This window comes from Carassius auratus, chromosome 7, assembly GCF_003368295.1.
Source record: "Carassius auratus strain Wakin chromosome 7, ASM336829v1, whole genome shotgun sequence".
Lineage (NCBI taxonomy): Eukaryota > Metazoa > Chordata > Actinopteri > Cypriniformes > Cyprinidae > Carassius > Carassius auratus.
In genome coordinates this window covers 32,511,891-32,538,173 of record NC_039249.1, presented here as the reverse complement: position 1 = coordinate 32,538,173, position 26,283 = coordinate 32,511,891, and the positions used below count along the sequence as shown (strand labels likewise).

General features: G+C 43.7%; 2 protein-coding genes across 3 annotated transcripts in view; both read right to left on the bottom strand.

Annotated features, from left to right (window-relative positions):
• The window catches only part of LOC113106521 (F-box only protein 44-like), a 107,074-nt gene that overhangs the window by 71,237 nt on the left and 9,554 nt on the right, over positions 1–26,283 (bottom strand). The gene's annotated exons all lie outside the window — the stretch shown is intronic.
• LOC113106636 (uncharacterized) lies at positions 851–26,193 on the bottom strand. Its single transcript, XM_026268737.1, has 16 exons — positions 26,119–26,193; positions 25,952–26,015; positions 22,223–22,337; positions 21,996–22,091; positions 20,360–20,495; positions 20,144–20,265; positions 19,030–19,076; positions 18,830–18,941; positions 18,603–18,698; positions 18,265–18,400; positions 18,027–18,169; positions 2,959–3,005; positions 2,765–2,870; positions 2,546–2,641; positions 1,624–1,759; positions 851–1,537 (listed from the first exon to the last, which is right to left on the bottom strand). The coding sequence occupies exons 1-16, from the start codon at positions 26,191–26,193 to the stop codon at positions 1,397–1,399; spliced, it is 1,668 nt and encodes a 555-aa protein (XP_026124522.1). The 3' UTR covers positions 851–1,396.

The window sequence follows — 26,283 nt, the reverse complement described above, 5'->3', positions numbered from 1 at the left end:
ACCCTCATGTCGTTTATCTTTGGAACACAGCTTAAGATATTTTAGATTTAGTTTGAGAGCTCTCAGTCCCTCCATTGAAACTGTGTGTACGGTATACTGTCCATGTCCAGAAAGGTAAGAAGAACATCATCAAAGTAGTCCATGTGACATCAGAGGGTATGTTAGAATATTTTGAAGCATCGAAAATAACATTATGTTTTTTCGATGAACTAACCCTTTAAGGATGTGTTCATGTCCCATAAGGGTGATGCCTATTGGAAGAATGCCATTTGGTTGCATAGAAACCACTTTACTTGAATTGTTTAATACTTTTTCATGGTTTTCTTCAATGTTTAAGGCTTATAGAAACAGCTGTACCTAAATACTTTTCATGTTTTTATGTTTTACTAATTTCAGTTACATTTATATCTTAGGCTATGTAGTTTTAATTTTTATTTATTTATTATAGATTTTTATTGTGAAAATGACTTCGACTTGCTTGAGACTTGAAGGTTAAGACTTGTTAAGTCTTATTACCCATTTTGAGAGGTTACCCACTTTTTGTGTCTCTCTTACTTGAAGATATAACATATGATGTGAATCAAGATGAATGTTAATGCTTTTTCAGAATAATATTATGACAAAACATTTCATTTATAAATATAGGTTTCTCAAACCAAGTCACCAAGCAGTGTTGTAGTCGAGACCAGCTCCTTCGACTCCGAGTCAAGATTGAGTTCAGAGAGGTTTGAGTCCGAGTCAAAACCAAGACCAGTGATTGGGTCTGAGACAAGACCTACAAAAATCTTCAAGAGTATGTAAAATGTTTCGTGGAAACAATCAAATTGGCACCATACTCAAACAGTATATCAAATATAGAATGGCATGTACACTGTATTTTATTTACTTGATATAGGTTTAAAAAATATGAGCAGTTAAGATTAAAAAGACAACATATCACAGAATGTTTCTTTTTGTAGAGTCTTACTGCACACAAACTCTTTGTGGCTCTTATATGCAAACTGAATAATAGATGATGTATTTTTAAAAAGTTAATGTGTTAAATTCATGAGACATCCTGACCTGAGTCCTGCTGCCTACATCCTTACGCTAACATCAAGACAAAGTTTGAGTCTTGAGTACTCAACACTGTCACCAAGTGTATAATTTTTAGAAATTAATTTGTATGAGCACACATAGTAACTTTGAGATGTTTATTGTACTTGATTATATGATGAGCAGTTTAACTAAGGTCTTTCATTTTAACAGTGTAACATACAACATTTAATGTAAAATAATATATTTGCTATAGAGCTATGTAGCGGTATATAAGATATCCTTAAAGCATATTGCATCACTACAGTTCATCACTTGAAGGTCACTTTTGCAGGTGATGAATTTAAATCTGGAAAACACTCTAATCAGTTAAATAAATCTCCACACTACTATTAGTGACCTTTATTCCATGTTGGCCTTTCTGAAATTTAGTATCCTTCCCACCATGAGTGAAACGGATAAACCGAACTCCAGGTCCGTAATTCCTGAAGACGTGGAACATCTGTAATATACCAGAATAAACACAGAGACAGTTAGGTTTTGACAATTACAGGGGAATAACGGGACTGTCAGTATTATTCTACACACTTGACGCCATGGATAAAATGTCCCCTGTTGAAAGAAAACTTTCTCAGGCTGAAAGGTACTGATGGGTTTCTTCTTCTCATCAAGCAGCTCTACACAGATCTGATACTCACTTCCACAATCAGAGAGTGGGGCATACCTGCAGATGAGACATCAAAATAAATGTGGTTCTGTTAAAAAAAAAGTGTTTTCTAATTAGAATTTGATTTAACACTGGTACTGTCTTCTTAATGGGCTAGATCACATAAAAATAAAGACTCATATAAAGAGTCATATTTTACTCTCAATCATGTCAGTTCAAACCTGTGTCACTCTTTTTCTTATTTCGAATACAAAAGGAAGCATTTTAAAAGCTTAAATAACATTGTCTCATAGGGTGTGGTTTCAGCAACCAGCTCCCGTATCTTTGCCCATTTTCAATTATCCGGGAGTGACGTGTTGCAAAGTCAATGACGTGACTTTAGGCTTCAAAAATGCTCTTCGGAAACCTGTGGGTGAGGTCACGGACACTACATCCATATTTTTATACATTCTATGATCCTAACATTAAAACTACAAAATAATATACATTATTAATGTAAACATAAAACATTGAAATATGAATGACATGTCACTTTAGTTTCTTCATACTACCAACCACAATTTCAGCATAAGGCACATATGGACAGGTTGCTCACATATTATGACATGAAATGTGAACCTGGACCACAAAAACCATCCATAAGGGTCTATATTTTATTTTTTTTATTGAGAGGATAGTACAATATTTGGCCGAGATACAACTGTTAAAATTTATTAAAATTAATTTTTGGCTATTGCTACAAATATACCCCAGCAACTTAAGACCGGTTTGTGGTCCATTGTCACAACTATGAAATCCACCACCTAAGATACTGTAGCATGAAATGTTTGAATGAATGTTCACCAGTCTGATATTTTGATATGAGGTTGCTGTTGATCCATTAAAGCATCACTGTAGCCTTCTTCCTTCAGATCAATCGTCTGCTCCTTCAAACATAAACTGAGGACAAAGTTTATTATTCATATGTACATTGATTGATGCTGGATTTATTTCAATATGCAACATCAACTGAAATGTAATGAGCTCAAAACATTCTTGAGGATTCTAAAAGTTCAAACATACCCATAAGACGTCACAAAACATGTGTTGACCGGAAATGTTGTCCTGTTACCTCCAGTCACCCAGCGGTCACCTCCATCTTCTACAATCTCCCAACCTTGAAGTCCCTCTAATGAGAACATCAGAAAAGAGATGTTACCTGACACAAAATTTCATTATTGTGACACCTACTGTACAATCTTCATTATATGAATCACCTTGAGCGCTGGGATTCTTGAGCAAGTTACGATTTGTGAGTCTGAAACTAAGAGGGGAAACACAGAAGTTAATGGTCACATTCTGACGATATTACAGTAATCCAACCCCCTCCCCCATAAGCGTAAATGCTTTATTTATAAAGCTATGATAATACAGATTGATCTATCTATATGCTCTGTATTATTATTATTTTTTTCAAACATGACTTTCAAATTCATCAATGCCAGTTGGTTCATCCATGAAATGAACTTTTGCATTTTAGGTGATTAGATTAACTTTTTTGGACTACTGTGTTACGAGAAGTGTACTGCTGGTACCAACATCTAGACTCAAGTCTCATTAACCATTTTACCAAGTTCTTTTTAAAGTATATGATATCTGTCACTGTCATTTGAATACATGAAATATGGTATGAAGAAAGATTAATTTTAATGTATTTTCTCTATAATTTCATCACAACATTTAATTCATAAATGTATGTTTCTCAAATCACATCACACTTCACAATGTTTACAAATTCATTAAAAAGCTCTGGTCAGGCTAAAACCAAAATTAAATAGTGGTTTGATTTGTTTGTAAAGTATACATTACAGATAAACCTCACTCTCTGGCCTCAAGTGGCACATTTAAGGGGTAATGAATTGCCTTTTTTATTATTTTGTACTGTTCTCTGAGGTCCACTTATAATGTGTCAAGATATTTTACATAATTTAGAAGTAATAGTCTATTTTCTGTCCAGTTTTAAATCCCCTCATCTAAAAGCTCTGTCTGAATAGGCGTGGAAATAAATGCCCACTGCTATGATTGGCTAACAGTTGTGTATGTTTGACAGCCTACATCCTTCAAGAAGGACTCTGCTGTTATATAGGCTAAAATGCATAATATATTCAATACATATCAAACGATATGTAATAACAAAGCAATAGTGACCACGTAATAAAAAAATTGTTACTCATGCTCGTGAGGTGCGACATTATTTTTGGATCCAATTTCGTCGGCACATCATCATCCTTTTAAGTTAAATCTTTCTTAAAAGATCCATCATTGAATTGTGCTTTGTTGGTAAACAAATCTGTGGTAAACTGTTACGATGCAGTGCGATCCGATTCAATTGTAATAACAGCGCTGTTTAGAGATGCACAGAGGTAGCCTAATTCACACAAGCTCTTTCTCTCTCTCTCTTTCTTTCTCTTTGTCTCTGTCAGTCCAGCTCTCTTTCTAATAACTTCATTAATAACTGCATTAGAATGCTATCAATGTCACAGTGTCTGGGTTGTGTTTCCTGGGTTTCCACTAGATGGCCTCCTTTCCCACGGTGTCTGTCACTTTATGAACTGTCTGTTCCCTTATTTGGTCACCTTCCTCCTTGTTTGGGTTAACTGATTATTCCCCACCTGTCTCCAGTTCCCTCATTACCTTCTGTGTATTTATACCCGGTCTGTCTGAGTATGTGTCACGGAGTCCTTGTCTAATGTTTAGTTATCCTGACGTATCTTTAGTCTTGATCTTGCCTTGTGTTCTTGTCTGTTTTCGTGTTGGATTTATACTCTGGTTTTGACCCCTGCCTGGACTGTTTACCCTTTTGATTACCCCTAATAAACGACATACCTGCACCTCTCTGTGTATTCCTGTATCCCGGTCGTGACAGAATCCATGCAGATCCAGCGGTATGTCAGTTGTTGCTTCTTCCCCAGCCACCGAGCGGGAGAGAAGCGCTCGTTTTGAGGGAACCCGCCTGGTTGTGTTTTGCGGAACCAGGGGAGGTCGCCGAGGAGGGAACGGCCGAGAGGAGGCTCAACATCGCTCTCCACCTTGGCCTCCCTTCGACCCGGGGCTAGTATGGGACGGATCAGAGCCACCGTCTCACCATGGCGGATGGAGAGGGGAGAAGAAGCGTAAGTCCGCCATGGTGGCGCCACTGCCCATGATGGCCGCCAGTCGAGCGCCACGAGGCAGGATGGACGCCAGCACAGCACCACAGCACAAAGTGGTCACCAGTCCAGCGCCACGGTGCAAGATGGCTGCCAGCTCAGCGCCAACGCCCAAGATGGCCGCTGACACATTTCTGGATTATTTCTCTATGCTGTCAAAGATCCTAGAGATTCCCAAAACTGTTCACGTCATGGCTGCTGAGCCAGCACCACAGCACAAGATGGCCGCTAACCCAGCACCAATGCCCAAGATGGCCACCGGTCCAGCGCCACAGCCCAAGATGGCCACCAGCCCAGTACCACAGCACAAGATGGCCGCTGGTCCAGAGCCACAGTCCAAGATGGCCGCCCGTCGAGAGTCATGGCCCAAAATGGCCGCCAGTCCAGCGCCACAGCACAAGATGGCCACCCATCCAGAGTCATGTCTGCTTGTCCAGCGCCGCTGCACAGGATGACAGTCACAGCTGACCCTCTGGAGTCGAGTCAGGTTCCAGTTGACCCTCCGGAGTCGAGTCAGGTTCCAGTTGACCCTCCGGAGTCGAGTCAGGTTCCAGTTGACCCTCCGGAGTCGAGTCAGGTTCCAGTTGACCCTCCGGAGTCGAGTCAGGTTCCAGTTGACCCTCCGGAGTCGAGTCAGGTTCCAGTTGACCCTCCAGAGTCGAGTCAGGTTCCAGCTGACCCTCCAGAGTCGAGTCAGGTTCCAGCTGACCCTCCAGAGTCGAGTCAGGTTCCAGCGAACTCCCCAGAGTCGAGTCAGGTTCCAGCGAACTCTCCAGAGTCGAGTCAGGTTCCAGCGAACTCTCCAGAGTCGAGTCAGGTTCCAGATGACCCTTCAGAGTCGGGGCTAGTCACCGATGACCTTCCAGGGGCTAGTCACCGATGACCTTCCAGAGTCGGGGCTAGTCACCGATTACCTTCCAGAGTCAGGGCTAGTCACCGATTACCTTCCAGAGTCAGGGCTAGTCACCGATGACCTTTCAGAGTCAGGGCTAGGTACCATGGACTTTCCAGAGACAAGGCTAGTCACTGTTGATCTTCAAGGATTGAGTCAAGTCACTGGTGATCTTCAAGGACGGAGTCAAGTCACCACTGATCTTCATGAACAAAGGCAAGTCACTGGTGATCTTCAAGGACTAAGCCAAGTCACCACTGATCTTCATGAACAAAGGCAAGTCACCATTGATCTTCATGAGCAAATACAAGTCACCAATGATCTTCATGTACAAATGCAAGTCACCAATGATCTTCATGTACAAATACAAGTCACCAAGAATCTTCATGATTAGTGTCGGGTCAGCACCGATCTTCTGGAGTCCAGTATGCACACCATGGGATTGCCAGATTGTCGTCCTCCCGTTGGTCGGACCACACGGTTGTGGTGGTCTTCTGCTCCGCCCTGGAGGACTCTGGCTTCGACCACAAGGATGTGGTGGTCTTCTGCTCCGCCCTGGGGGGCTCTCGCCCTGACTACACGGTTGTGGTGGTCTTCCACTCCGCCCTGGAGGACTCTGGCTTCGACCACAAGGACGTGGTGGTCTTTTGCTCTGCCCTGGGGGACTCTCGCCCTGACTACATGGTTGTGGTGGGCTTTCACTCCGCCCTGGGGGACTCTCGCCCTCACTACATGGTTGTGGTGGTCTTTCGCTCTGCCCTGGAGGACTCTGGCTTCGACCACAAGGGCGTGGTGGTCTTCTGCTCCACCCTGGGGGACTCTCGCCCTGACTATACGGTTGTGGTGGTCTTCTGCCCTGCCCTGGAGGACTCTGGCCTCGACCACAAGGACGTGGTGGTCTTCTGCTCCGCCCTGGGGGGCTTCATGTTGTTTTTTGCTTTTTGTTTTTGTGTTCACTCCTGTCCTTGTTCCTCTCTGTTAGTCTGGCCCTCCATCCCTCCCCCTGAACTTCCTCTGGTCCTCCTCCCTCCTGGGGCCCGTTCTTCGTACGTCGCTAACTCAGTTAGCTGGATTAGATTGTTGAAGATTTGGCATGATCTTGGATCGTCTGGTTCTTCGAAGCTCATCCCTGAGCTGCTGTCATAGCAACAGGTCCGTAAGCTTAAACCTGCTCGGGAGCAGGCTTATTTCATGTAAACAGGATTAGATCGCTTCTTTTCAACCAGAACTGATACTCAAAATATGTCCGCTACTTTATTACAAGAGTATCGTACTGATCCAGGGACAATAATTTAAAATTATAATCATAAAAAAAAAATATTTAAAAATAATATAAAAATGCTGTGTAGTCCATAACAGCCTACTATAGACAGCCAGTTTTCCTCACTGAAATATTTATTTGTCATAAAATTATTACTTTATAATTGTATTAGAGTCTTAAACACATGCTATACAGATAATAGAGTCGTGCATTATTTTGAGTGATGACTGCTATTACTAGAGTGGCTTGATGGAGTGCAGGAGATGCAGATAACATGATATTGACCCTTAAGAAACTTTCATTAATGCTGTCACGTAACAAATCTGTCCAAATGTAAAATGAAACGAATATATATTTTCTACATTGAAATAAAAATGTAAAGACTGCACAACTATTATAAATTGCGAATCTAAATAATTGGGAATCATGAAAAAAAATTCTAATTAAAAAAACGTATCTATTATCTGTTTCATGTATCTATGATAACATTTATGTAGTTTTGTTTGCTTGGCTGTTTCCTTATAAAAGTCCAGAAATTTGTCAAGTTTTTCGTCAGGTGTCTTGCCACCAGCCAATTGCTGCACTGCTGATCATGGTTTAGAGTATCGATACATATCCCCTTTTAAGACAACACATGAACGCGCAATTATCTCAGATAACTCAATCCAGCGATACTAATCATAGACAACAGGTGTGTTCGCAGAACTCAATTAGCCGGATTTTGATTAGCACGATGATATCATCTTGGATGTGTCATTTGATCTTGGATGTAATAAACGACGTACGAAGAATGGGCCCCAGGTCTCCCTGTTTTGTGTTCACACTTCTAGCGTCTGTTCCCCATGTTTTTCTTTTCTGGCCCTCCGTCCCTCCCCCTGAGCCTCCACCTGTCCGCCTCCCTCCTGGTCTCTGTTTTGTGTCTTGTCGTGGAGCATCTGGGAGCCGCTCCGTAGAGGGGGGGTACTGTCACAGTGTCTGGGTTGTGTTCCCTGGGTTTCCACTAGATGTCCTCCTTTCCCATCTGTTTAGTTGTGCATTTATTGAATGAGCACTGTGCTATGTCCGAACTGATTGCACTATATCTTCACTGTTTTATTTTATATAAAATCAATTTCTAACTGTTTTAAATTGATTTTAAGTAAACATTTTAAAATGTTTTTTAAATGCAAGTTTTAAAATTGCTTGTTTTATTTTTTTTTCTTATTTTTCATGATTATTTTACTTTCTTTGATGTAAAGCACTTTGAATTACCATTGTGTATGAAATGTGCTATATAAATAAACTTGCCTTGCCTTGCCTTGCCTTTCCCACGGTGTCTGTCATTTTATGAACTGTCTGTTCCCTTATTTGGTCACCTTCCTCCTTGTTTGGGTTAATTGATTATTCCCCACCTGTCTCCAGTTCCCTCATTACCTTCTGTGTATTTATACCCAGTCTGTCTGAGTATGTGTCACAGAGTCCTTGTCTAATGTTTAGTTATCCTGACGTATCCGTAGTCTTGATCTTGCCTTGTGTTCTTGTCTGTTTTCGTGTTGGATTTATACTCTGGTTTTGACCCCTGCCTGGACTGTTTACCCTTTTGATTACCCCTAAACCCCTAAACGACATACCTGCACGTGGATCTCTCTGTGTATTCCTGTATCCCAGTCGTGACAATTAACGGATCAAGCCTTCATTACCAGCTTTAAAATGACGTTTTGATATGCATTGGATGATATGCGGAAGAAATAATCCTATTCACAATAGTGATTTAAGTCCAAAAACCAGACAAAACCCTTTAACTATATCATCTGATCGATGTCTTTAGGTGTGGTAACCGTAGTATAAGTGGATTAATTGACTTCGGGCCATTCAATTATTAGAAAAATATTCTGCTTTGCGGCGTGGCTGCATCACCACCTCGGTTGTGCATTATTTTTTTAATAATTCAATGGCCATGAATCAACTATTCCTTACTAATTTTTTTTTTTAGATAGCAGAACATTAGAACATTACAATCTAAAATTGCTCTTTAAAGCATTTAAATAACTAAATTACAAGTTAAAATCACGAAATCAAAAATGAAAATAAATAATAAAGAAAATTACTACATTTTAACTGCTATAAGAAACATTTGAGCTTAGCAATTATTTCTGTAGCCTACTTAGCTTAAATTTTTTTTACCTATTACAATAGTCCACTTAGAGTTACTGCTGTGCTATACATAAAAAATACAAAAAGACACATTTCATGTCCAAAAAAATGCAAAATGTATATTTAACTCAAGAATTATTGCGCTCCTATTCAATTTTGCTCAGTCTGTTTAGTGCGCATGCACGCAGCAGCGCTCGTTCACTTGCGTCAGGTTATTAGGTTGTATATATATATATTAGTGCTGTCAATCGATTAAAAAAAATTAACTAATTAATCGCACAATTTTTTAAAATTAATCGCGATTAATCGCAATTAAAAGACTGAAACTTTTTGGATATGTAAATGTAAAATGTAAATAATTAATGTAAACTCAAGACAAAGAAACTATTTAAATTCTAAATATGATTGTTTATTGGAATTTTTGTTTAACTTGTAACACAGATTTTCTCATGTAAACAACATACCTGCAATAAACCATCAATATCCTCCAAATTAACTGTTGGCTTGAAAGCCATATTTATTACAGAAATAAAAACACAGGCATGTAAGTACCTTTTGAATTTCAAAACAATCAATGCCAATAAAAAAACAAAAATGATTTCCATGTTGAATTCTAAGTGGACTGCAAAAAAATTCCAAAGTATAGTCATTGCCAGTGCTTTAAGTGGGCCAGTACGCACCAGTACTCAGTACCGCCACTTCCAAATAGCTCTTGAGCGTACCGCCACCTCTCCGTGCGCCCATAACGTGCTTGTAGCGTACCGGTACGCTCATTTGGACATCTGTTTTAATAGAGGTTTTAATCTTTTACCTGCACTGCCGATTTTCAGAGCGCCCTTCACAATGCAAGCTTCCTAATTCATCCCACCCAGAGCAGAAACTACATTACCCATTCACCCTTAAGTTATACAAGTGAATAGCGCATGTGTCGCTTTTCCCACTGTTAAGTGTCAACAACTCAACGTGGCCGGAGAAGGTGTGTGAAACTCGTTGTGAGTTATACTAAAGCAAAATCTTGAGTATTTATTGTCTGATAAACATTAAAAACTGTCTGCGGAGGTTGAGTCGTCCTGCAGCCCCCGCTGGCTGTTCATTGGCTGCAGCATCTTTTTTCTAAGTTCTAAAAAAATACCGTAGACGGCAAGGCACAAATTTAGATATTCATTTATCTAATTAATCTATAGCCTATGCACAAAGACAATATGATCTTTTTGTCCCCTTTTTGTTTTAAAGCTTGATGAAGAGAGAGAGAGCGCAAGTTGCTGCAGCTGCGAGGAGGACAGTGATGCGCGCGTACAGGAGTGCTTGACAGTTCGCGGCACTGTGTACAAAAAATACTCCGCTACACAATTATTTAGTTATTTTCGTTTAGGCTTATTAACGTTAGCGTTACAGAAAGGTCTGATTTACGCACTGTTACAGTCATTGTTTTTTTTTTTTAAACAATGACATTTGAGTTCATGATTTTAATGTTGCTGTTTCTTGTGGCAGACTAAATGAAGAGTAATGTTTCTTGTGGCAGACTGAAGTGTAATCCGGCAGAGTTTTATACTGAAACTTTCCGTCTAAAAGTCCTTCCTTGGTCTTATCCATATTTCTTTGCACGTTGAACACACATAGGCCACAACTGGAAATAAAAAAAAACTGCAACCGCGTTAATTGCGTTATTTTTTTTTAACGCGTTAAATATTTCAAATTAATCGAATGCGTTAATGCGCTAATTTTGACAGCACTAATATATATATATATATATATATATATATATATATATATATATATATATATATATATATATATATATTGTGACATGCGTCCCGAGCGCTCGTCAGCGTTGCCCTGGCAACACACGGGAATCACCGGCACGAGCTCATCACGGGCTGAGCGGCCGCACCTGCAGCTCATCAAGCGGAGCCTTCTTAAGCAGAGGAGGAAGACAGAGTGGTGAGGAATGTCTCCCAACAAGGACGCTAACCCTTTCCTCCTCTGTTACAGAGAGCAGCGTGTGACCGTCAGCCCCACTAAGGAGAGCACAGCACGGGATCCACCACTCAGGACACAGCGAGCACGAGGGACTTGAAGCGCCACAGGAGAGCACCGCCTTCACCAAGAGCACTATTTTACTTAATAAATCCACCCTTCGGGGACTTTCTTTGTCCATCAGTTGTCGTGTAGTTCCTCACCCCGCCACACTGGTGGAGAATGCGGGCAAGAGTGTGAGGTGGACACCGACAACCGACCCCTGAGGAGACCGTTAAAGCCACCCGTTTGTTTTTTTTTTGTTTTCCTGTTTTTTTTCCCCTGACATTTGTATCTGCTCTGTTTTCACAGGCGGCCGCTCCTCCCCCGGCATGGAAGAACTGCTCAAACACCTCACCGAGGTGAGCATCCGCCAGCAACAAATAGTGGAGCACATGGCCTCACGTCAAGGAGACGCCGAACGTGAGCTCGCCGCCCTCCGCGCCGCCGCCCACCGCACGCTGCTGCCTGACCCCCGTGTCCAAGCCGTCCAGCTGATGCCACGAATGACGTCGCATGACGACGTGGAGATGTATCTTCGGATGTTTGAGGCCACCGCAGTCCGGGAGGCGTGGCCAGAGGACGAACTATCCCGGTTGGCCCAACATTGGCTGTTGACCGGGGGTCCCTCCGCACACCAGGTAGCTGAGCGTGTGGTGATCGACCGACTCCTCCGCGCCTTTCCCCGCGCGTTGAGGCAGGCGGCTGGCATGAGGAACCCCACCGATCTCGACGGGCTCGTGGAGGCCATTGAGCTGGCGGAGGCCGCCCAACACCGGGAGATAGGGGAGCGAGCGCCGCCTTTTCCCCGAAGGGTGGTCCAGGAGCGACGCTCGCCGGAGGGCACCCAGCGACCCGTGAGCAGGCCTGCGGTTCCCGGCCCCCAGGACGAGCCAATGCCCACCGAGCCGCCGCGTTCCCCAGGACGGACATGGCTAGCAGGCTGTTCAGTCCACGGTCCGGCGCCGAAGGCACCACGGGCCAGGGTGCGCATCAACGGCCGGCCATTCGTCGCCGTCCTCGACTCGGGCAGCTGGGTAAGCCTGATACAACCGACTGTCCTTCCACCCCGAGCAGGTTCCAGGGCCCGGCTGGCGATAACGTGCGTGCACGGGGATACCAGGCATGTGCCGGCCCGGAGAGTGACCATCACCGCGACACCTGGTTCCTGGCCCGTCGAAGTGGGAATCTTAAGGAACCTACCGGTACCCGTTCTCCTCGGCCGGGATTGGCCGGGGTTCGATCAGCTCCTCACCTCCAGCACACAGCCTGCTAGCCCGGCCGGGAACCGCCGACGCCGGAGTCCAGCAAGGCGCCCTCGACGAGGCCCCGCGCTGCTGACGTCGGACAGCCCTCGAGGAGGTGAGTCCCCCTCCCAAAACTCTAACCTGTTCTTCGATGTCTTCCAGCAGATAGCGAGAGGGGGGACGCTCGCCAAAGAGCAGCGTGGGGACGAGCGCCTCAAGCATTGCTGGTCTCAAGTGCGGGTGGCGGAAGGAGAGGATCTACAACCAGCTCCCCACCCCACACCCCACTTCATCATCCAAAACAGTCTGCTCTATTATGTCGGCCAGCGGAGGGGGGAGGAAAAGACGCTGTTGGTGGTACCGCGGAGCAAAGTCCCGGCGGTCTTGGAACTTGCCCACACCCACCCGATGGCTGGCCACCTCGGCGCCCAAAACACTGTGCAATGGATCCGGGACCGCTTCCACTGGCCAGGACTAGAGGCGGATGTCAAGCGGTACTGCCAAGCGTGCCCGACGTGCCAACGGACCTCGCCACATACTCCTCCCCCTAGCCCGCTGCCGATCATTGAGGTGCCCTTCGAGCGCATCGGGATGGACCTGGTGGGGCCGCTGCCGAAGTCCGCCCGGGGGCATGAACACATCCTAGTTATCGTGGATTATGCCACCCGCTACCCAGAGGCCATTCCCCTCCGCAAGGCCACCGCCAAAAACATCGCACAGGAGCTCTTCCTACTGAGTAGTCGGGTTGGCCTACCAGCGGAGATCCTGACCGACCAGGGCACACCTTTCATGTCCCGGATCATGGCTGACCTCTGTAAACTCCTCAAAGTCCGACAGATCCGGACCAGCGTTTACCATCCACAAACCGATGGGCTCGTGGAACGCTTTAACCAGACCCTTAAACAGATGCTGCGGCGTGTCGTGGCCGAGGACCGACGCGACTGGGACCAGATGATCCCGTATGTGCTGTTCGGGATCCGGGAGGTGCCCCAGGCATCCACCGGCTTCACGCCCTTCGAGCTCCTCTTCGGCCGCCAACCCCGAGGGCTCCTAGATGTCGCCCGGGAAGCCTGGGAACAACAGCCTGCGGTATGTCGGACCACCGTCGAGCACGTCAAGGCCATGAGAGAGCGGATCGACAGGGTCATGCCATTGGTCCGGGAGCATCTGACCAAGGCCCAGCAAGACCAGCAGCGCCTCTTCAATCGGGCTGCCCAACCCCGGGAGTTCCAGCCGGGAGATCACGTCATGGTACTGGTCCCCACCTCAGCCTGTAAGTTCCTGGCCCGCTGGCAGGGCCCGTATACGGTCACCGAACGGGTGGGACCCGTCACCTACAAAGTGCGCCAACCTGGTCGTCGAAGGGAAGAGCAGCTCTATCATATAAACCTGTTGAAGCGCTGGGTGGGGACCGGGCCCCAGCTCTCGGCCCTCGCCGCCACCTCTCCCGTGGTTGTGGACATGGATCCCCATCTCTCCGCAGCCCAGAAGACGGAACTGCAGCACCTGGTCGGTCAGTTCTCGGATGTGTTCTCCCCTCTGCCAGGGCGGACGACCGTCATCCAGCACGAAATCCGAACACCACCAGGAGTCATCGTCCGGCAGCGGCCCTATCGTGTCCCGGAGGCTCGGCGACACGCAATCGAGACAGAGGTACAGGAGATGTTGAAGCTAGGGGTAATTGAGCCCTCGCGGTGTCCATGGTCCAGCCCCATCGTCATGGTCCCGAAGCCCGATGGCACCCTAAGGTTTTGCAACGACTTCCGCCGCCTAAATGAGGTCTCTGAATTCGATGGCTACCCCATGCCCCGCGTCGATGAGCTCCTGGATCGACTAGGAAGGGCCCGGTTCATCTCGACGCTCGACCTCACCAAAGGGTATTGGCAAGTCCCCCTGTCTAAGGATGCCAAGCCTAAGACAGCCTTCTCGACCCCCAGTGGCCACTGGCAGTACCGGGTCCTTCCCTTCGGCCTGCACGGGGCCCCCGCCACATTCCAGAGGCTCATGGATGTCCTGCTGAGGCCCCATATGGCCTACGCCGCGGCCTACATCGACGACGTGGTCATCCATTCAGAGACCTGGGGGGAACATTTAGAGCGGCTCCGGAGGGTGCTGCTGGACCTCCGCCGGGCGGGGCTCACCGCCAACCCCCGGAAATGTCACCTGGCTCTCTCCGAAGCCAAGTACCTGGGCTTTTGCGTGGGACGTGGCCTCATCCGCCCCCAGGAAAAGAAGGTGACAGCTATCCTCTCGGCACCGCGGCCCTCTACCAAGACCCAGGTACGAGCCTTTTTGGGGTTGGCAGGATACTACCGATGTTTTATCCCTAACTTCTCCTCCTTAGCCTCTCCCCTGACAGATCTGACCAGGAAGGGGCAACCGGAGAAGATAGCCTGGAGTCTAGAAGCGGAAGAGGCGTTCCAGCAGGTGAAGTCCGCCCTCACCACGGAGCCAGTCCTGCGCGCCCCCGACTTCAACTGCCCCTTCCTGGTGCAAACCGACGCCTCGGACACCGGGTTGGGAGCCATTCTCTCCCAGGTCCAGGACGGCGAGGAACACCCGGTGATCTTTATTAGCCGGAAGCTGACCCCGACCGAACAACGGTATGCCGCCGTGGAGAAGGAAGCACTGGCCGTCAAGTGGGCAGTCCTGGAGCTCCGCTATTACCTCCTCGGACGCCGGTTCACCCTGCTGACAGATCATGCGCCACTGCAGTGGATGGCCCGCGCAAAGGACACCAACCCCAGGGTAACCCGCTGGTTCCTTGCGCTCCAGGACTTCCACTTCACCATACAACATCGGGCGGGGACGGCCAACGCCAACGCGGACGGTCTCTCCAGGATAGGGGCAGCTTTCGCAGGTCTGTCAGGCTCCACTCCCCACCCTCCCCATATCTCCCCATTGTACCGCAGGCGCAGGTCGACGCTTAGGGGGGGGGAGTGTGACATGCGTCCCGAGCGCTCGTCAGCGTCGCCCTGGCAACACACGGGAATCACCGGCACGAGCTCATCACGGGCTGAGCGGCTGCACCTGCAGCTCATCAAGCGGAGCCTTCTTAAGCAGAGGAGGAAGACAGAGTGGTGAGGAATGTCTCCCAACAAGGACGCTAACCCTTTCCTCCTCTGTTACAGAGAGCAGCGTGTGACCGTCAGCACCACTAAGGAGAGCACAGCACGGGATCCACCACTCAGGACACAGCGAGCACGAGGGACTTGAAGCGCCACAGGAGAGCACCGCCTTCACCAAGAGCACTATTTTACTTAATAAATCCACCCTTCGGGGACTTTCTTTGTCCATCGGTTGTCGTGTAGTTCCTCACCCCGCCACAATATATATATATTATATATATATATATATATATATATATTTATTATTGTTAGGTTATTTCAAGTCTGGTTTTGTACTTTAACCCCAGTTTTTCCTGGTCAAAAGTAACAATTTTTATATATTATATAACAATATATTATAACAATATATTATATTAATGTAAACAATTATTAGAAAATCCCAGAAATGCCAATTTATTCTCTGCCAGCAGATAGCGCTTTTCGCCAGGAGTATAGCCGTTTCACATGCTTATCATTCTAGAAACATGCTAGTGACATGCTAGTAACTTGCTAATCATGCTAGGCACATGCTAGTAACAGGCTAATCATGCTAGAAACATGCTAGCGACATGCTAGTAACTTGCTAATCATAGTAGTGACATGCTAGTCACTTACTAATCATGTTAGGAACGTGCTAGTCACATGCTAATCACGCTAGAAACATGTTAACGGCATGGTAGTAACTTTGCTAATAATGTTAGACATGCTAGTCATTTACTAATCATGCTAGAAACATGCTAGCGACATGCTAGTCACTTGCTAATCTTGCTAGAAACATGCTAGTGACATGCTAATCATGCTAGAAACATGCTAGTTACTTGGAAATCATGCTAGAAACATGCTTGTGAGATACTAGTAACTTGTTATCCATGCTAGCGACTTGCTAGTCACTTGCTAATCATTCTAAAAAACATGCTAGTAAAATATTAATCATGCTAGAAAAATGTTAAGGACATGCTAGTAACATGCTAATCATGCTTGAAATATGCTAGCAACATGTTAGTAATTTGCTAATCATGCTAGTCACTTGCTGATCATGATAGGGACATGATAGAACTAACAAATATTGTTACAAGTGTGACTGCATCATATAATAATTGGTGTTAATAATGTTCATCGTCTGGCTGACTACGTCTTGTATTAATTTTTCTGAAAAATCCTGTCATACGTGCACAAACTGACAGTCACCACTTATAAGCTACTACTAAATATTGTAGAAATTTAATTTTCTGTAAAGTTGCTTTGTAATGATTTGTATTGTGAAAAGCGCTATACAAATAAACTTGAATTGAACTGAATTGATGGTAACATGCTAGTGACAGGCTAGTAAATTGGTATCAAACTTAAAACTTTTTAAACTTCTTAAACTTTTCAAACTTTCTGGTCAGGCTTTCTCAAGCCAACTTAAAGTTTGTATTGAGACATTTTTTTATCTAGTTAATTATGTTCTTGTCGATCCACCAGTTCACATTTACAACTGCGTGTTTTCTGTGTAAAAAAATAAGGGTTGTTTTTGGCTTTGGTCTAAACAGAGCAGAAGGGCTAATTGAAAAATGGCAATTTATTCGCCAGAAATGTACCCGTTTCTCCCGTAAACGCAGTAAACAAAGCAGCGCAGCACCTGTATTAGAAACTTGCAGCCTCATATTTAATCAATTAAATAGCATTTTGAAGTGTAAGCTATACCTCATTCTACGTGTAAATATAAACATTGGAATTTCTGGTTGTGATTATTCATATAATGAGTTTGGGCCCATAAAGTCTATAGGGTTTGGCCCATACAAATTACGGTAGTCTTATATAAAATACGCCCACTGGGATTTTATTTTTATTTTTTTTATAGAAAGTTTAAAAATACAGGACAAATACGAAAAAATATTTAAACAGGATGATAGTGGGATAGAATCGCAAAATACGAGAGAATCCTGGAAAAAATGGGAGGGCTAACAGGTATGGTTTAGAGAGGAGAAATCAATCTACATATAAAATATTGGTCACCGATTATTGGTCACTTTCTAAACAATAAAAGTATAGCACATCCACTAGTAATTATATATAAATAAATTGTTTTTACCAATGCAAATATGTTCAAAATGATGCTTCACAATATAAATTACAACTTGTAGCCGATGCACACTTTTTAAACTGGTGCACCAAGCGAATCGAGGAATCTTTTCATCCCTAGTTTTTAGTCTAATGGGAAAGTTTGGAGTTCTAAAACTTGCAAAAACAACAGGATGTTGTTAAAGTTTAATGACCTCTTCTTGCATGTTGAAAGATCAAGGGAATTTTGATTACTCAGGTCTTGTACCATTTAAAAGTTGATGCTAGAGGCTGTGGTCTTTACTGTCCACATTAATACACCCAATGCGTTCAAGTGGACGTTCAGTAGTTGTTAACATTTGCACTTTATTTTCATTTTTAATGTTCTGTTTCATCCTATGACTACATGTTTCTTTTATCTGCATTGAAAGCACTACCTCTCATCAGCAGGATATATCACCACACTACTGTTAGTGACCCGTATTCCATAATGACCTGCCCAGAACTGTGTATCGTTTCCACCATGAGTGAAACGGATAAAACGAACCCCAGGTCCATAATTCTTAAACACGTGGCTCATCTGAAATAAAGTAGAACAAACAGAGGGACAGTTACGATTTGCACATTATTTAGATTACAGGGGAATAATTGGATGGTCAGTATTATTCTACTCACTTCACACCACGGCTCACCATTCCAAAATGACAATATAACTTTCTCAGGCTGAAAGGTTTTGATGGGGTTTTTCCTCTGATCAAGCAACTCTACACAGATCTGATACTCACTTCCACAGTCATGGCATGAGGCATACCTGCACCAGACAAACATCAAATAAAAGTGTTACTATGAACAAACTGGGCTTTCATCTTGGGGTTGTGTCGGATCTGTCAATACTACCAACCACAATTCCAGCATAAGGCACATGTGACCCAGATAGACAGGTCATTCACAAAATATGAAATCCACCATCCAAGATACTGTGGCATGAAATGAAAGTTTGAGTGAATGCTCACCAGTCTGATATTTTGATATGAGGTTGCACTTGATCCATGAAAGTATCACTGTAGCCTTCTTTGTTTAAGTCAATCAGCTGTCGCTTCAAACACAGCCTGAGGGCAAAGTTTATGGATGATTCATGTGTGGATTTCGCTTGGCAATTAACTTATTTCCATATTTTATATTTAATGAAATTAAAATGGGCTCATAACTTTACTTGAAGGATCTAAAATATCAAACATACCCATAAGATGTTATGAAACAGCTGGTGACCGAGTCTGGAATTGGCTTCCGATTTTCTCCTATAACCCAGCAGTCACGTCCACTACCTACAATCTTCCATCCTCGAAGTCCATCTAATGACAACATCAGAAAAGAGCCATTACCTAACACAAAATGTCATTATAGTGATACTTATTGTGCAATGTTTATTATATGAATCACCTTGCGCGCTGGGGTTCTTAAGCAAGTTAGGTTTTGTGCATCTCAACCTACGATTGGAAACAAAGTCTTATGTCTCATATTCTGACGATATTACAGTAAACCAGCCGAGACACAAATACCTTTGCATTAGTCACATGTCAAACACTTCCCTTCTGAGCAGTGATAACAACTCGTAATGTGGCAGCACCCTAATCTGCTTCTTGTGGGGGAGCATCTTTATGGCAGACTACTATTATTTTTTGTTTCTCTCATATGATGAGAAATGTTGAAAAATGTCCATATAATGGCAGTGTGATCAGCCTCATTCCTTAAAAAAGATAAAATAAAATATCGTGGCTCTGTGGTAATTAATTATATCTGCGAGGAATTGCAATTTGAATACAAGTTTTGAGTAAACATATAGATAAAAACAGTGTCTGTCAACAATATTTCATAATCTAGACATATAATTCTTGAGATGTAAATTGCAGAGATGTACTATGTACTGTTTTTTTTTTTTGTAATTTTCCTGACAATGTATATGGATTTGTATATAAATTTTTGTTGTGCTTCAGGCCATTGGGATCAAATCCCAGCCTGAGGTGCTTTTCTGACCCGGCCCCTTCCACCTCACTTTTGTAGCTTAAATAAAAATATGTTTAATTTGAACAGTCAAGTGACAATTGATTAAATTTCTGTACTATTTCTTATTAATATTACATAGAAATAATCAAACACACAAAAAAAGAGTTTTTTTTTTTTTTTTTTTTTTTTACCCCCTGCCCCATTTCTCAAAACAAATTTATTTATTTTTTTCTATTACAGACAGTTCATTTGTCTTTACTAAACTTGAGGACTTTTAACTCAAATATTAATTTTTGCTCTGATATCGAGAATTGTGATCATTGTCGTCGTTGATTTTTGTACCCTAAGCAGAATGCGTCTTTGGATGTAGTTCTAGTTGTCAGCTAGGGTCCTTTATTTAACAGTATCTTTATAGGTACAGAATACATCTATAGTATAATAAAGCTTTGTGAGGTGATCTCCTAAAGACACATTAGAATTCCTTACCTGAAGGTCACTTTTGTGTCTGTTAAATTTAGGAATGTAAAAAAATCACTCTAGAAAACACTACCTCTCTGCAGCTGGACAGATTTCCACACTACTGTTAGTAATCCGTATTCCAGACCATCCCCCTCCATGAGTGAAACGGATAAACCGAACCCCAGGTCCATAATTCCTAAAAACGTAGCTGATCTGAAATAAAGCAGAACAAACTCAGGACAGTTAAGCTTTGACTAGTATCTTGATTACGGGGGAATAACTGGACTGTCAGTGTTATTCTACTTACTTGACACCATGGATAATCGTTCCCACTTTGAAAGAAAATTTTATAAGGATGATAGATACTGATGGGATTCTTCTCCTGATCAAGCAAATCTACAGACAACTGATACTGACTTTCATAATCCGAGAGTGGGGTATACCTGCAGATAAGACATCAAATAAATGTGGCTCTGTACAAAAATTGTGTTTTCATTAGAATATGATTTAATACTGGTACTGTCTTTTTATAGGGATAGTTCATCTTAAAATGAAAACTTTTATCGTTTAAACTCACTCATGTGATTCCAAACCTGTGTGACTTTTGGCCTTTTGCAGAACATGAAAGAAAATGTTTAGAAAGTTGATTGTGTTCAATATTAGTCTCTAGGGCTGCACGATGTGTCGTTTTAGCATCGATATCGCGATGTACGAATCCACGATAGTCACATCGCAGGATGTGCGATGTAGGCTGTCGTAGTTGATCCGTCATCCATTAACTGTACGGGCCAGCGGCTCCCCGGACCTTGACGAATGTGATTCGCGGATTAATTGCACAGCCATCATAGAGTGAAAGTTTATAATTTGCATGTGTTTTTAAGTCCTGTCATTTTAACAGGGCGCATATAAGAATGAGCAGAGAGAGAGAGAGAGAGAGAGAGAGAGCGAGAGAGCCCCGGCCGTGCGTGCACGTTCGCCTTCACCGTCTTCAAACAACACGAGCGCTGTATTGCTCTCTCTCCCTCGTGCCTATTAATCAAAATCAATTGACACGATGGTGTAAAAAAAAAAAAAAAAATGAAATGAGTGATGAAATGTTTTCTGTGTTCTTGTGCGATATCCTAAACTGCAGAGATAATTAAAGAAGGTGTGCCTTACACGTTGATTCGTGAAACTAATGATTCCTTTGAACCGATTCAGTTTAATGAATGGTTTAAACAACTGACCTGTCCAACACTGAACTGACGAGGCGTCTGAATTGGTGTATAAAAAAATCTGTAACACTTTACAATAATTTTCTATTTATTAAACTATTCAACTACATTATTTAACATTTACTATTACTAAACTGCACTTCTACAACACTGTTAATTTCAACATTTAGGCTATAGCCTTCACTGTTGAAATCAAAAGTTGAACTGTATTTGTTAACATAGTTAATGCACTGTGAAGTAACATTAACAAACAATGAACAGCTGTGTTTTAATAAACTAAGATAAACAAAGATTAATAAATATAGTAAAGTATTGCTCGTGGTAAGTTCATGTTCAAACCATATCCTAAAGTTACAAAAAAAATTACTCTAATTTAAATAATACTCTGATGTTTAAATCATTTAAAATGAGAAAGTAAGTGTGCTCACCCCATTTTTGTTTGTAAGAATTTTTTTATTTTATTTTATCGCAATATATAATCGCAGAAAAATAAAATATTGCAATGCCATTTTTTCCCAAAATCGTGCAGCCCTATTAGACTCAGTTAATTTTTATTATATGGACAAAAAAGAAAAAAGAAACAAAAAAACAACAACACTGAGACATTTTTTCCAAAGTATCTTCTTTTGTACAAAGAAATCACACAGGTTTAAAATGCAATGAACAAGGGAGTAAATAATGACATAATCTATCATCAAGGATACTGTGGGAGTTTGAGTAAATGCTCACCAGTCTGATATTTTGATATGAGGTCGCAGTTGATCCATCAAAGCATCACTGTAGCCTTCCTTCTTCAGATCAATCAGCTGCTCCTTAAAACATTGACTGAGGACAAAGTTGAGTTGGGTGATTCATGTGTGGATTGGTTTGGTATTGCATTTATGTTCATATTAGAACATCGACTGAAATAAAATGAGCTCAAAACTTTCTTGAAAGATCTAAAATACCAAACTTACCTATTAGATGTTACAAAACATTTGGTGACTGTGTTGTCTGGCAATGGTATTCTGTTCAACTCGGTTGCCCAGTGGTCAGCTCCATTCTGTACAATCTCCCATCCTTGAAGTCCATCTAATAAACACATCAGAGAAGAGACACCAGTTGCAAAATTCGTTATAGTGACACATAGGGCCCTATAATACACCCAGCGCAATGCGACGCAAGGCGCAGCGCAAGTCTGTTTGCTAGTTTCAGTCCAGCGCAATTCGCATTTCCTGTCCATGTCATTTAATTAGCAAATGCATTTGCGCTCATTTTTGCACCCATGGCCGTGCTGGTCTAAACAATGAGGTGTGTTCAGGTGCATTGCTATTTTAAGGAGCTGAAAATAAACTACGCCATAGACCAACTCAAACCTGGGGTATGTTCCAGAAAGCAGGGTTAACTTACCGTGAACTAAATCATGAACTCTCGGTTGATTAACTCCAAACCTTGCTTACTCGAGGTATGTGGTTCCAAAAAAGTGTCTGGGAGTAAGTTAATTCAACTCAGAGCATGTTCCCACTTAAGATTCAAGACATTCTCAACGGAGCGACGAATCGATGAGTCAAGCTGTTTCTTTCTTCTTTTGTTCATTAGTTGTTTACATGCTTAGTGCATATTGCCACCTAATTGAAGGCTGTGCAATCATTTTTATTTTTTTCCATTTAATCTTTAATCCTTGAGAATGTGAATTATATTGTTTGTTTTATGCTAATTATATATTAAGTATATCAGATATGTATTTTGATTTAGAATTTAGACATTATAGAAAATGCCGATCCATGTGTGAGATTTTAGAACATGTAATAAATAAAATAAATAAATAAGTTAAATATTACCTTGTCATAATGTTTTATAATATATACAGACAACTCTTATATATGCCAATAAAAGAAATAATCATATTATAATAATATATTACCTTATTTATTAGCCTACTTATATTAGCGCTTCCTTATTAACATCAAATATTATATATATGAAAACTAACAAACCCTGAAAGTTACCTCTGTTTTTGGAACCGAAAGTTGAGGTTATCCGCTTATTTACTCTTAAATATACCCAGGTATGTCACATAACCTGCTTTCTGGAATACCCCCCTGGTCTAAAGTCTGGTGCAATGTTTTTTCTTTGTTATTTAAAGAGCATACATGCTGCTTATTAAACACAGGGACACACAGCAGCACACAAAGAAAAAATTAAAGGATGCATAAGATTTTTTGGGAATGGAAGATGAGACTCTTATAGGTTTATTGCAAGTTACACCCAAAAAACACCCATTACTCATTAAGAGAATAGAGACAACCCATTTAGACCATACGCCCGAGCGCTCCAACTGTTTTCCCGTCGATCATTGGATCGTGCAGTGTTATTAAAACAAACCAATGGCTTGGCAGCAGTGCTGCACGAACCTATGGCAGCGAAGCCCGCTGAAATGGGCAGGGAATCTGGCTATATATTGCCCGCTTCGCCACAGGAATTCAGGTAACTTCGACTGAAGCGACGACTGAGTTGTGCAGCCTTTTTAGCATGGCAAGGAATGCAGTACGTTCCCTTTCAATACTTCACTCGTACTGTGTCAAAGACGCATATGGGAACCCAGTTCAATCACGCCATGCTAAGAAGGGAGGACGACCAACGCAATCACACTTGATTTGTTAAACCAAGATATGACAACAGCAACTAGGGGCAGAATAAGCTCAATAAGGTTATGTCTGGCCTAGCCTGATCATCCCGTGTTCGTATCGCCACAGTACCCAAGGGACCGAGTGCATACGAGTAGAGTTTGAGCCTTGGGCAAAAATGGCCAAGAGCATGCAAATGAGGAACAAGAAAGTGACCTTCACACAGAAAGTACCCTAGCATGAAGTGCCGGGATGTCTAGATTGTAAAATCTAGCAAATGTGGACGGCGAGCTCCAGCCAGCCGCCTCACAAATTTCTGCGATAGTCAAACCACTAGACCATGCCCAAGACGAAGACACTGCTCTCGTCGAATGGGCTCTTACTCCAATTGGGCTTTGCAGGCCCAGAGAAGAGTAGGCTAGCTGGATTGCATCAACAATCCACCTTGAAAGTCTTTGCTTGGAGACCGGTAACCCTCTGGTGCGGTTTCCAAAGCATATGAAGAGCTGTTCTGATCGTCTTATTGGCGCAGAACGCTCTATGTAGACTTTTAGAGCCCTCACTGGGCAAAGTAGATTCAGCCCTGGATCCTCCTCTGTGTTTTGTAACGCAGAGAGGGTGACCACTTGTGCTCTAAAGGGTGTGGAGAGCACCTTTCGGTTTCAGGACGACCCTCGAGTCATTAGGCCTGAATTCTAGGCAATTAGGGCTTATCGAAAGTGCTTGCAAATCGCCCACACGCTTAACAGACACTAGTGCCAACAGCAGAGCGGTCTTTAGCGACAGGGCTTTAAGGCCTATGGACTGTAGCGGTTCAAAGGGGGCCCCCTTCAGGGCTCTCAGCACCGTGGGCAGGTCCCAAGAAGGGACGGTGGGAGGGCAAGGCGGATGAAGCCGTCTGGCACCTCTCATAAATCGGACGACTAAGTCGTTCCTGCCCACCGACTGGCCTGCTATAAGGGCGTGTGACGCCGCTATAGTTACTACATAGACCTTGAGCGTGGAGGGGGATCGTCCCTTCTCCAAGAGCTCTTGCAAAAATTACAGCATCACTGATACGTCACAAGAGGTCTGGTTTTCACCATGGTCTGAGCACCATGTGGAGAACACAGACCATTTGGAGGCATAGAGGCGTCATGTAGACGGAGCTCTAGCCTGTGAAATTGTGTCTAGCACACGCTCAGGGAGTCCCGCGGGCTCCTGTCGAGCGACCAAAGGTGCAGAGACCACTTCTCTGGGTGTGTATGCCAAATCGCCCCGTCCGCCTGAGAAGGTCGGCTATCCAGTGCTGATTTTCCCAGAATGGGGCTACAAGCAGAACCCTGCATCTCTGGTCCCTGACCCGCCTGATTACTTGGGGAATCAGAGGAACCGGAGGAAAAGCATAAAGAAGACGGTTGGGCCAGTCCTGGGACAACGCGTCCTCGATCTTGGAAAAATATATTGGGCAATGAGAGTCGTCTTTTGAGGCAAAGAGGTCTATTTCTGCTCTGCCAAAGACCTCCCATATCTTCTGAACCGTCTGCGGGTGGAGTCTCCAATCTTCTGAGGAGACTCCACTTCTTGACAGCATATCCGCGCCCTTGTTCAGCTTGCCCGGAAGATGCACTGCTCTCAGGGACCCCAAATTGCTTTGGGTCCATTCCAGCAGTCGCGACGTTAGTCTGAAGAGACGCGTCGATGACAGCCCACCTTGGTGATTTATGTAAGAGACCACCGTCATGCTGTCCGATCTGACCAGCACGTGGTGGCTCTTTAGGTCTGACAGGAAGCTCTGGCAGGCTCGTTGAACTGCAATCATCTCGAGGCAGTTGATGTGAAGCCTGCTCTCCTCTTTCGACCATTGGCCGAAAGTGGGTTTCCCTTCGCACAGCGCGCCCCAACCCTTGTTGGACGCGTCTGTGGAGATCACTTTCCTTCTGCAAACCATACCAAGTGGAGCACCCCGTTCCATCCATTGCATGTTCCTCCAAGGGGTCAGGGCCGAAATACAGTCCTGACTCACCTTGATATTCAAGCGTCCGTGACGCCATGCATGAGGTGGAACACGCGGTTTCAGCCAATATTGGGAGCGCATACGTAGCAGCCCGAGCTCCAGCACCGGTGATGCCGCCGCCATAAGACCCAGCAGCTTCTGGAATGTCTTTAGGGGTCGAGAAGCACCTATTTTGAAAGAGGCCGCAAGTCGCTGTAGAGCCGCAGCGCCCTCCTTCACCATTGTTGCCCTCATCGTCACTGAGTCTAACACTGTTCCCAGAAACGATATCCGTCGGCTGGGGGACAGTGAGCTCTTGACAAAATTCACCCTGAGCTCCAGGCATTCCAGATGGCTGAGGAGCACAGTTCTGTAACCCAATGCTTCCCCCTCTGACTGAGCCAGAACTAGCCAGTCGTCGAGGTAATTGAGAATG